Source organism: Miniopterus natalensis, chromosome 2 (genome assembly GCF_054644295.1).
Source record: "Miniopterus natalensis isolate mMinNat1 chromosome 2, mMinNat1.hap1, whole genome shotgun sequence".
Taxonomy (NCBI): Eukaryota; Metazoa; Chordata; class Mammalia; order Chiroptera; family Miniopteridae; genus Miniopterus; species Miniopterus natalensis.
Window position 1 is genome coordinate 97,655,099 of NC_142082.1, and position 12,492 is coordinate 97,667,590.

The window sequence follows — 12,492 nt, forward strand, 5'->3', positions numbered from 1 at the left end:
ATAATAATGTTTGTGTTACCAGTGGAACCTGCCTTTGACAGACTGACACTAAACAAGCATTGACTCTGACAGCAGCAGCTCACTGATGCTCACACAAATTGCTATTATGTTCTATGTCACCTTGACGACTCGGTTCTTCAGAATACATCAGATGGCTGCAAGTTCATTGTGTTCAAACACTAGGTTTATCACACGTAAGCATGTTCGGGGCAGGAGAAGGCAAGGTAGAAAGAGTGCTGGAGGGAGGGGAAGGACAAGGGGGGAGAGTTGGTTTGGTGGTCCTATATGATGATATGGTTGGCTCTATATCCCATAAAACACTGAAGCTACTCAAGACAGCATACTTCTGAAGCCATGTTAGTCTTTCCTCAGGTCTTTCTTCCTTATTGAGGAGTCATGAGGAGGTCTGGAAGGTTTTCTGTACATTTATGACATTTTCAAATGGTCCCATTAAATCCCTATTGGGTTTAGTTCTAAATATATGGAATATAATTTTATTCCAATTATAACTCATTAATATTTTTATGTATTTTAATCTGGGGATGTGAATTCCAAGAGTTTATTACCCATAAAGTAAAATATAGTTGCCTTTACTTTGCCTAATAACTACTTGTCTCATGCTTCATGGAACACCGAACGTCTACAAATGGTACAGGCATCTCCCTACTCCCAATTTTTACATCCCTCACTGTCTGTAGCATGAATTTTGAAAGTTTATTACATAGCCCTCAATGAAATGCTAAGCTCCTCAAGGACAGGGACTCTATTCTAGATCGTATTTTTATATAGTTGACTTCCCCTATTTTTCCCACTTCCAGCACCTTCCCTAGCACCGTACACAATGACCACTTCGTAAGTACTTTGTGAATTAAACTAAATTCTAGAATCCGACTCAGTCACTATACTATTGACTTTTTATGATCTTATTGCCTTTCTCTTTTAGAAATCCCAATGCTTGAAGTGTTTGCATAGAGAAACTCTTCTCTCTAGGGCTGTTTATAAGCGTTATTAAGCTTTTTGGGTGGGCTTTGACCAGAGCTCCAAACAATATTCTAACTTTGAAGCAATTAAGTTCCAAAGTAAGATTATGTTGCTATACTTCAAAAGCAACTTTGGAAAAAAGTATTTTGGTCTTTTTAGCCACAACAATAAACTGTCATGCAAAATATAATTTTAATTCTAACTAAAATTAATCTCAAACACATTTGGCATAATACATATAGAAAAATGCTCTGTGAACATTTGTAATAATTTCACTTTTTTAAAATTTTGAACAAAATGACCACTTTCTATCTGTATAAAATGTAAAATTAAAAAAAGTTTAACCGGAACCAATTGCTGAGTAACTTAAAAGTTGCTACAAAAAATGACATTGGGACTGTATGTTAAAAGTGTAATGACAGATGGATAAATCCCTAAATAAAATATTTGAAAGTATCCATTACATCATAGCTGCTAACCCTGAAAAGTTTTGTTTTTCAGAATACTTAAAAGCTTAATTCTATATCCACTGCTATTATAGTCACTCACTGCCAATTTGAAGAAAATAAATGATTCTAGTCTTGGATTTCACTATCAGCTTTTAGAGCCAGTACATAGTTGCTACTTAAAACAGCTCTAAAGAAGATTATTGTGTAATTTTGGTAAATGCCAAAATAATACAATTAATCTTAACTACTTCACCAAATTAAAGCGTCTTAGAACAAAAAAGACAAGGCAACATGTGTAAGCACATACAGGATTTCATAAGTAAGTATACTTCTCAAAAATTCTAAAGGAGCAAATATCATACTTGTAAAAGAAATTCAACATCTTTGGACACAACTGGGGACAACTGTGAAAAATACATGCTACATGCACTTATATTAGGGATGGCTTTCATTTAGTTGTCTTTTATCAATAGGTCACTAAAACTTAAAATAGGTTTACCAATCTCAAGTTAGAAAGCCAGTTTTAAAGCTAATCATTACAGTTGTTTTCACTGTAGGTTCCTCAGTTTCAGGGACCATGACTTTATTTCTCATGTCACCCAGCCCCTGTGCTGCCTCCCTGAAGAAAGCTGTTCAGTGAAGGCTTGGGCCTGATAGACTGGCATGTGGCTCGAAGAGAATACTTTAAAATAATCACAAATAACAGGAAATAAGTGCTCTCTGTTACTAAATCAATCATCCCACAGAATGGAACTTCTTCCCTCAAATAGTTCCTAGACTGCAAGCAGTAGAAAGATGGAGGTCTACATGAGCATCTGAAATCAATTCATGTGCTTCTGCCAATGAAGTGTGACTTCTGTTTTTAAAAATCATTTAGATAAAATGTGACAATAGAGGCATACAAGAGGGGGGCATTTATTTGACTCTTAAAGTGATCCTTATTAGAAAATATATTTGAAGTGATTTCTCTTATCTCTAAGTCACCTTCTAAAATTATCTATATTTGATAAGAGCCCTTATTAATATTTTTTCATTTTCTTTATTTCAACAGGACAGGATAATTCCCCCACAAGTATCAGAAATCACTCTCAGAAGCACATATACCAGACTAAGAATCATATAGATTTTTATGAAAGACTTTTTCAGCCAACAATACTAACCTTAAGGTTAGATAAGCAGTTGTTGAGGAAAATGTGCCACCTGTTCAGGAACAGCTGCTTCTGACTGACACAGAGCAGACAAGTGACCAGGGGGTACAAGGCCTGAGGAAAAAGAAGACAATGTTATTGGAGGACTACAGTCCAACAAACCAGGGAACAAGTTCTCTGGAACCTCCCTATGTGGCCTGTATGGGCCAGAATAAACAGGGTCCCTATAACACAGAGGTAGGTATTCCACGAAGGCTTTCTGGCGACAGTGGGGATGAATAATTTAGAGTTATGTATTGTGTACAAGTTTCACGTACAATCAGTGAAAATCTGATTCACTGATTTAGTCTTCACTTCCAAATTTTAAACACAAACTCATTTTCTTTGATCACGCTCAATCCTCAGAAGGAAAGCAGGAAGGCACGCTAATTTTGAAAATGTTACTGCTTTTCTGCTCATAAACATCTACTAGTTTGTCTCTGCCTTAGAGGTAGGTGTATATGTTTTCTTTTGCACGCAATCTTCCTGTAATTAAAGAAGATTCCTAAAAGAAATGTTATTGCATTGGTAAACTCCACCAAGACAAATTTAACCACGGAAGGAATTCACTTATGACTGAATAAACAGAGGTGCTACTTGCGCTTTTCCAGCCTTAACTGGGCCAGTTTCCCACAGCAGCTGAAGAAGACAGAAAAGCTAATGGGCAGCCACCCAAGAAATATATATGCAGAACCTGTCACCACTTTGCTGAACCAGAGACCATATACGTTTATGACTACCCCAGAAATTAAAGCTAGTGAAGATTTAAACAAAATATTACTGGCGCATCCGTTAATTTGAATAAGCGAACAAGCAATTGCCACAATGAGATTCAGTGCTTAACAATTCATTAACTTATTTTTATTTTATTTTTATTTCTTTGTTATATAAAATAATCACAGATTTTTTTTCATTCCACTAAAAGTATGTGTATGCACATATATATGGATTAAATATAAAGTTATCATGTGATGTGAATTAGTGGGGAAATAATACTATATATTTAGATGTCAATTTAGAATTTAACAAACTTAGAAGTAGTTGATTTTAGATTGTAGATTGTAATTCTAGGTTCAGTTGAAGTTTCTGCTACCTCAAAAATTCTTTTTAAAAAATTTTTAAATCATTTTTTATTTTTCAATTACAGTTGACATATAATGTCATGTTAGTTTCAGGTGTACACCCCAGTGATTAGACATGACATAACTTACTAAGTGATCATGCTGATAAATCTCTTACCCATCTGACACCATACATAGTTATTAGGATATTATTCACTACCTTTCCTATGCTGTACTTTACATCACCATGACCACTCTATAACTAACAATTTACACTTCATAATCCCTTCACTTTTTTCACCCATGCTCCCAAACCCCTCACATCTGGTAACCATCTTTCCTCTGTATCTATGAGTCTGTTTCTGTTCTGCTTGTTAGTTTGTTTTTTAGATTCAGTTGTTGATAGATATGTTTTTATTGCCACTTCATTGTTCATATTTTTAAACTTTTTTTCTTCCTTTTTTTTTTTTTTAAATCCTCACCCAAGGATATTTTTTCCATTGCTTTTCAGAGATACTGTAAGGGAGAGAGAGAGAAACATCAATGTGAGAGAGACACATCGATTGGTTATCTCGGCACACACTCCCCAAATGGGCCAGGGATCTAGCCTGAAACTGAGATACATGCTCTTGGTGGGAATTGAACCCCGGACCCTTCAGTCCGTGGGCTGATGCTCTAACCACTTAGCCAAACCAGCTAGGGCTTTCTTCATCTTCTTGAAGAAGACCCTTTAACATTTCATGTAATACTGGTTTGGTGGTGATGAAGTCCTTTAGCTGTTTCTTGTCTGGAAAGTGTTTTTTATGTCCTTTGATTCTAAATGATAGCTTTGCCTTCCTCTGACTGCTTATTTTACTTGGCATAATACTCTCCAGATCCATACAAGCAGTCGCAAAAGTAAGATTTCCTTCCTTTTTACAGCTGAGTAGTATCCCATGGTGTAAATGTACCACAGCTTTTTTATCCACTCATCTACTGAAGGGCACTTGGGCTGTTTCCAGATCTTAGCTATTGTAAATTGTGCTGCTATGAACATAGGGGTGCATAAGTTCTTTCTGATTGGTGTTTTGGGTTTCTTAGGATATATTCCTAGAAGTGGGATCACTGGGTCAAATCACAGTTCCATTTTTAATTTTCTGAGGAGACTCCCTACTGTTTTCCATAGTGGCTGCACCAGTCTGCATTCCCACCAGTAGTGTACTAGGGTTCCCTTTTCTCCACATCCTGGCCAGCACTTGTTGTTTGTTAATTTGTTGATGGTGGCCATTCTGACATGTGTGACATGATACCTCATTGTGGTTTTAATTTGCATCTCTCTGATGATTAGTGACTCTGAGAATTTTTTCATGTCTCTTGGCCATCTGCATGTCCTCTTTGGAGAAGTATCTATTTTAGGTCCTTTGCCCATTTTATTTTATTTTATTTTATTTTATTTTATTTTATTTATTTTATTTTATTTTATTATTTTATTTTATTTTATTTTATATTTTATTTTATTTTATTATTTTATTTTATTATTTTATTTTATTTTAATTTTATTTTAAATATATCTTTATTGATTTCAGAGAGAGGAAAGGAGAGGGAGAGAGAGAGACAAAAACATCAATGATGAGAGAGTCATTGATCGAGCCCACAACCTGGGCATGTGCCCTGACCGGGAATCGAACCCCAATCGCCTGGATCCCAGGTCGACGCTCAACTGCTGAGCCACGCCTGGCCGGGCGCTTTGCCCATTTTTAAATTGGATTGTTTGTCTTCCTTTTGTTAAGTTGTATGAGTTCCTTATATATTTTGGATATTGACACTTTATCAGATGTGTTATTGGCAAATATGGTGTCCCATACAGTGGGCTCCCCTTTCGTTTTGTTGATGGTTTCTTTTGCCGTGCAGAAGCTTTTTATTTTGATACAGCCCCATTTGTTTATTTTTTCTTTTGTTTCCCTTGCCCAAGGAAATATATCAGCAAAAATATTGCTATGAGAAATGTTCTAGATTTTACTGCCTGTTTTCTTCTAGGATTTTTATGGTTTCAAGACTAACAAGTACCATATAATTTCACTTATAAGTGGAATCTAATGAGCAAAATTAACTAACAAACAAAATAGAAACAGGCTCATAGATATAGAAAACAGACTGACAGCTGTCAGAAGGAAGGGGGTAGAGGAGCTAGGTGAAAAGAATAAAGGGATTAAGCAAAAAAAACCCCTCATAGATACAGACAACATTATGCTGATTACCAGAGGGAAAGGGGGTGGGAGGAGGTAGAAGAGGGTAAAGGGAGGAATAAATGGTGATAGAAGGAGACTTGGCTTGGGGTGGTGAACACACAATACAATATACAGATGACGTATTATAGAATTTGTACACCTGAAACCTATACAATTTAATTAACCAATGTCACCCAAATAAATAAATAAATGATAGCTTTGTTGGGTAGAGTGATCTTGGTTGTAGGTCCTTGCTTTTCATCACTTTGAATATTTCTTGCCAATCCCTTCTGGCCTGCAAAGTCTCTGTTGAGAAATCAGCTACAGTCTTATAGAAGCTCCCTTATAGGTAACTGCTTTTCTCTTGCTGCTTTTACGATTCTCTCTTTGTCTTTATCCTTTTGCATTTTAATTATGCTGTGTCTTGGTGTGGGCTTCTTTGGGTTCCTCTTGTTTGGGACTCTCTGCACTTCCTGGATTTGTATGTCTATTTCCTTCACCAGGTTAGGGAAGTTTTCAGTCATTAATTTTTCAAATAGGTTTTCAATTTCATATGCTCTCTCTCTCCTCCTCCTTGTACCCCCATGATGCAAATATTGGTGTGCTTGAAGTTGTGCTAGAGACATCTTACACTGTTCTCATTTTTTTGATTCCTTTTTCTTTTTGCTGTTCTGATTGGGTGTTTTTTGCTTCCTTATATTCCAAATCACTGTTTAGTTTCTTGGCTTCACCTACTCTACTGTTGATTCCCTGTAAATTACTCTTCATTTCTGTTAGTGTATCCTTTATTTGACTGGTTCTTTTTTATGGTTTCCATGTCTTTTTTTGTGCTGTTGAAATTCTCTTTAAGTTCATCTACTCTTCCCCTAAGTTGGTTAAGCATCCTTATAACCAGTGTTTTGAACTCTGCATCTGGTAGATTGCTTGCCCCCATTTGGTTTAGTTCTTTTTCCATTCTTCCATTTGGGACATGTTTCTTTGTCTCCTCATTTTGGGAGCCTTTCTTTGTTTGTTTCTATGTATTAGGTGGAGCTGTTATGTCTCCTGGGCTTGGCAGAGTGGCCTTATTAGGTGTGATGTAGGGTCCAGTGGCACAACCTCCCAGTTCATCCAAGCTGGGTACTCCAAATGTGCCCTCTATTCCCATGTGGGCTGTGTACACTCTCCTGTTGTACTTGAGCTTTGATTGTTGTTGGCACATCAATAGGATGGGTTTACCCGCAAGCTGATCCACTGTAAGGACTGGCAGTTGACTACCATGGAGGATCAGCTGTGCAAGGGCTCACCCCACAGAGAAAGACTTACTTCAGCAGGGGTCTAGTGTCTGCTGATTCTGCCCATTAAGTGTGTTGCTGTGGAGATGGTTGGGTGGTGCTTCAATGTGGTCTGATGCTGTCCACCAGGTGTACTGGCTCTGGGGCCTCCTGGGAGGTGCAGGCCAAGGTCTGCCTACATCACCCAGCATGAGCTACAAAGAAATCTGCTGATAGCTGCTACTTGTGCTGGGCTTGGAGGTGCCTAGGAGAGGCCAAGCTGTGAGCAAAGGCTGGCTGCTGCTAGTACAGGGCATGCCAAGGCTAGATGCTGTTTGTTTGAGAGTTTTTAGGAGAGTCTGAAGCATGAGCCAAGACAAGCTATTTGCATGGAAAAGCCACTGGAAGCAGCTTGGGTGGGCCTGCAAGTTGGTGGGGTAGGGTCTCAGGGAATCACCAGGATGGGGTAAACATTGATAGCCAGGTTGATGGAGACTCAGATGTGGTGTCCGCCTTGCTGCTGTGTTGGGGGAGAGCTCAGAAAAGGAACAATGGCCTCTGCCAGTACTTCTACCTGGGAGAAAGCTGCCCCTCCAGCTCTCGCTCTGATGCCAGATTGTTCAGTTCCTCCCCTTATGTCCCTGGTGCCTTTCGATCTGTTGCACCAGCACTGAAACTCAGAGGGAGTGAGTCAGAGTAAATCCAGGAGGGCTCTTTAAGAGGATCTGTCTGGTAGTCTAGCAGCCCTCTGTCTCACTCAGCTACAATCCCTGGTGGTTTTTATAGTCAGAAGTTATGGGGACTTTTCTTCCTGGCATTGGAACTCTGGGCTAGAGGCCCTGGTGCAGGGCTGGGGCCTCTCACTCCTAAGGGACAATCTCTGCAGCAGAGATATCCCTCCCGATTTTTATTCACCACACATGGGTTAGGACCAGCCCATTCAGCATCTTCAGAACTCCTACTAGTCTTGATGTGGCCTCTTTATACCCTAAATTGTAGGACTTCCATTCAACTAGATTTCAGGTGGTTTTGAATGATACGTAGTTTAGTTGTAATTTTGATGTGGTTGTGGGAGGATGTGAGTATCGCATTTACCTATGCCACCATCATGACTGAAATACTATTTTTTTTAATCAACTAAATTTTAACCTGATTTTTGAACTGCTACCGTTGAGTACAACTGTAATTCAGGCCAGTAATCTAAAACAAAAAACAACAACAACAAAAAACACACAACCAAGCAATCAGTCACAATGACTACAGAATGCAGACAAATAAGCAAATTAGCAAATGTGTCACCACTACCAGCAAAGCAACTCTGAGTACCTGCTTAAATAATGGTGACAATGTTCACACTGAAGACTAGCATCAACTATGCCAGTAACCAGTGACCTAAGCAACCTGCTTCCTTCACACTTTGGAAATTACAGTTGGTATGACACTCAACGATTCATAAACCAGAGCTTGATTTACCACTGAGGGCAAAAGGTTGTAGGAATTCAAAAGAATTTTCTATGCTGCTCTTAGTATAAAAGCTTTTCCAAAAATTGTTTTCTTAGCCTTCAGAGAACCTTTCATATGGGCAGTTATCTGTGTCCCAACTCCCCCTCTTGCCTGGATACATTTTGGTTCTGAATACGGAACAGTAATTAGCCAGAGAAGACTCTTGAGGACTGAGAAGAGAAACTGTTACTATAAACTTTAGCCTTCATATTAGAAAAAATACTCAGAAATTAAAACAAAATTCAGTTAAGCCAAACTCAAAAATAACACAATCCTTAGGACTAGTAGGGTCATCTAAGGTGACATGGTCTAATCCCTTTATAGTACTATGATTCAATCACGGTCAATATTAAGTGCAAGTTCCAAATTTTGAAATGCTACCTTTCTTTGAGGGAGTTATGGATAATTCTCCTATCAGTGGAATGCTTGTGATTCTCAAGTAGGTTCCAGCCTAGGAATTTTCATCTCTGCAGTTTTGTGTTTTGGATTTTCTCATAGTTACTAACCAAGGAATGCTTCTTCCGAGAAGAAAGTTCCAGCGTGGTCTCATACAGACTTTCAACAAAGTTTCTAAGGCAGGGGACATTGACTTCATTTTTAACAGCCTGCAACAGAGATGCATGTCAATATTATATTAATTAAATTGTTGATTCTCTAATGCAATTTGGAGAAGTTCTTAGAAATGAAAATGTAACAACTCACAGCGGCAACTGGGACAAGAATTTCAACAAAAAGCCCTGCCAAGGCATGCTTGATGTCTTTGTCTTTGACCTCCAGGAAATAATGTGCACATTCCTGGGAAGCAGAAAAAGGGTGAAGAGCAAGAACATAGACTTAGATGTGCACATAAAATGTATTTACACATTTAAGTAAATAGCTCTCAATTCCACTATACATACTAACATTGCACTTTCCGTAATCTATAAAAAACTCATGGATTTAGAATTTATATTAAAATTCACAATGGCCCCAGTGATATTTTCTCACTCCCCTGCTACTTCCATCTCAAATTACTAAGTTGAAAGGACAAAGCATCTGCAACCAGCAAGCAGACATTCCTCTGCTGACTTTCTGGTTGGTTCAATCAGTCATTTCCAACAAATTTCCATTGACCACCTATTGTGTGTGGTGCCCTGAGCCCTGGATTAACCCAAAAACACAGATCCTCAGAGAAGGTAAAAACGGGAAGAGAGGAAGAGATATTACATTTATTTTAGGCCTGATGCGCCTGGGTACAGAGCTGTTTACTTGCTAGCCCTGAATTTTATATGTTTATTACTCAGACAGTCACAAGCAAGTCTGGAAGGCTTCCCTTCCCCACCTTAGGCAAGGAAGCCTTTTGCAATAGTTTCCTCAAGCAAGGATTTCTTTGCCTGTAGACTGCTGTCAATGAAAGGATGTTTTTGGTTGCCCAGGGATCATCTAGCAGGAGTGGCCTGTCCAGAATTCTTCCAGCCCCTTTCTCCTTCCAGCCTTGGTAGTAACTTACTGTCATCTTTCTTAGGTACTATTTTCATGGAAGAGTTGAAGGCTACATGTACTTGGAATGACATGTTAATATCTATAGTAGCTATTACCACTTATTTTCAGTCAACATTGGGACTACTGCCAAAAACAGTTACTGAAGCTCCCAGCCTATCAATATCATACCCAGACCTCAGCCCAAGATAGGCACTGCCAGCATGGAAAGTCACTGACAACAGAATGGAGCTTTATGGTTCCCAGCACTGTGACACTTTTCTTACATTATTTTGTATGTGTATATAAATACTCTCTCAAATTGTCATTCAAGTACATAGATACATGAATTAGTTAGTAGGGGAGAAGAATAAAAATAATAGCAGTTACTAAGAATTCTCAGAACCACCTTCTAAGGTTAGTGTCATTATCACCACTTTGCAGATAAGGTGAGTGAAGCTGGGGTGGTTAAGTCTGACTTGCCCAAGGTCACAGAGCTGGTAAGTGTTGAAGCCTGAATTCAAACGCAAGAAGTATTGTAAGTTTGATACACAGCCTATATTCTTTTTTTATTTTTTAACAGCTTTTTTGAGATATAGTTAACATACCATGCAACTCACCCATGTAAGGGTACAATTTAATGGCTTCCAAATACACATTGTTGTAAAACTGTCACCACAAACTTGGAATTTTTTCATTATCTTCCAGAGAAACTTTGCCCCCTTAGCGGTCACCCCAGCTGCCCACCCTATACAACTTTGTCTCCATGGATTTACTTGTTCTGGGTATTTCCTATAAATGGAATCATATGTAGCCTTTTGTGTCCAATTTCTTTCACTTGGCAAACTGTGTTCAAAGTTCATCCATACTGTAGCATGTATCAGTACTTCATTCCTTTTTATGGCCAAATAATATTGCATGGGTAGAGCATGTTTAGTTTATTCATTCGTCAGTTGAACATTTCTACTTTTTTGCTATTAAGAATAGTGCTGCAATGAACATCTGCATTCAAGTTTTTATGTGGACATATATTTTCATTTTTCTTGGGTATACACCTAGAAGTGTAATTGCTGGATCATATAGTGATTCTAGATTTAACCATGTGAGGAGCTGCAAACTGTTTTCTAAAGCTACTGTGCCATTTTACACTCCCATCAGCAGTGTATCAGGGTTCCAATTTCTCTACATCTTCTTGCTAACACTGTCTTTTTTATTCTAGCTGTCCTAATGGATATGAAGTGGTACAGGTTATATTCATAACCCCTACATCTTAGCTCTTTATTAAGATCCTCACTAAGTCTGGTTCACAGCAACATTAAAAAAAATCCTTCAGATACTAAAGTTTTGTAAACTCTAATAGTAGCATATTCTGTAGAATCCTCATTAGCAACAATTCTTTCATTAGCACATAATAGTAAACACTGTGTAATCAACACCTAAACCTGTATGGTTTGGTTAATTTTCTAAATTCCTTCTGATAGTATGAATAAAAAAGATCTCTTCATATTTTAAAGTTCTGATGCCTATGAATTTGCATAGCCAACTAATGTTATCAACTCTAAAAAGTAAAGATCAGCTATATTTTATTTACAGAATGATGGGTGAGGGCGGGGGAGAGGGAGAGAGCAAGAGAGAGAGAAAGACAGAGGGAGAGGAAGTTTAATAAATAAGACATTCCCCTGATACCCTGCTCCAAAGGTAATGTGAAGTTTAAAAATAAAATTATGTGCCTGCAACTCTGTTATTTGGTTTCAAAGCCCTTTCTGAATTATTAAGGAAAAGTTGGACTTTTTCCCACCTTGACAAGTGAATGGGTTTTCACATTCCAGGTGAGTTACTCTGAGGAAGGGGGTCAAGCTGACAGCCCCTTGGTCCTCCTGCTCAAGATATTACCTGCATAAACTGAAGAGAGGCCTCAAAGTCCTCCACCGGATACATTTTAATCCGAAAGAATTTCATCCCCATTATCAAGCTGATGATGCTTTGAACAACATATGGGCTCTGCTCCTTGTGCCGTAATTCTTTTAGCTCTGCCATAAATTTCTTCTTCACAGCATGGAATCTAAGAAGAGAATATGAGTGATTTATCAAATAATGGGTAGGAGAGTGACTGTAATGGAGGCCTCCAGCATCTTGGGGTGACAGGGCACTGGGATGGGGATCTTTTAAATCAAAGTACAGTGGCTGCGATTTTGAAAGGAGTTGATATAGGGGATTTAATAGAGTCCCTTTTTATCCTGTAAGATGCTCCCTCAAGCAGGGATAAGGTCCAGGGTAATACAGAGCCTCTAAAAATAGTATATCTCTTGCCCTGCTGGGCATGGCTCAGCGGTTAAGCGTCAACTTAGGATCCAGGTGATCGGGGTTCGATTCTCGGTCAGGGCACATGCCCG

The 12,492-nt window shown here is 38.5% G+C and overlaps 1 protein-coding gene across 3 annotated transcripts in view; it reads right to left on the reverse strand.

Annotated features, from left to right (window-relative positions):
• Positions 1–12,492, reverse strand: part of FRY (FRY microtubule binding protein) — a 505,671-nt gene that overhangs the window by 206,515 nt on the left and 286,664 nt on the right. For all 3 annotated transcript variants that reach the window (XM_087814426.1, XM_016213841.2, XM_016213842.2), the window contains 4 exons: positions 11,993–12,161; positions 9,344–9,436; positions 9,148–9,246; positions 2,591–2,692 (listed from right to left, as the gene is read on the reverse strand). In XM_087814426.1, coding sequence (XP_087670552.1) covers positions 2,591–2,692; positions 9,148–9,246; positions 9,344–9,436; positions 11,993–12,161 — 463 coding nt within the window. The remainder of the gene's footprint in view (positions 1–2,590; positions 2,693–9,147; positions 9,247–9,343; positions 9,437–11,992; positions 12,162–12,492) is intronic.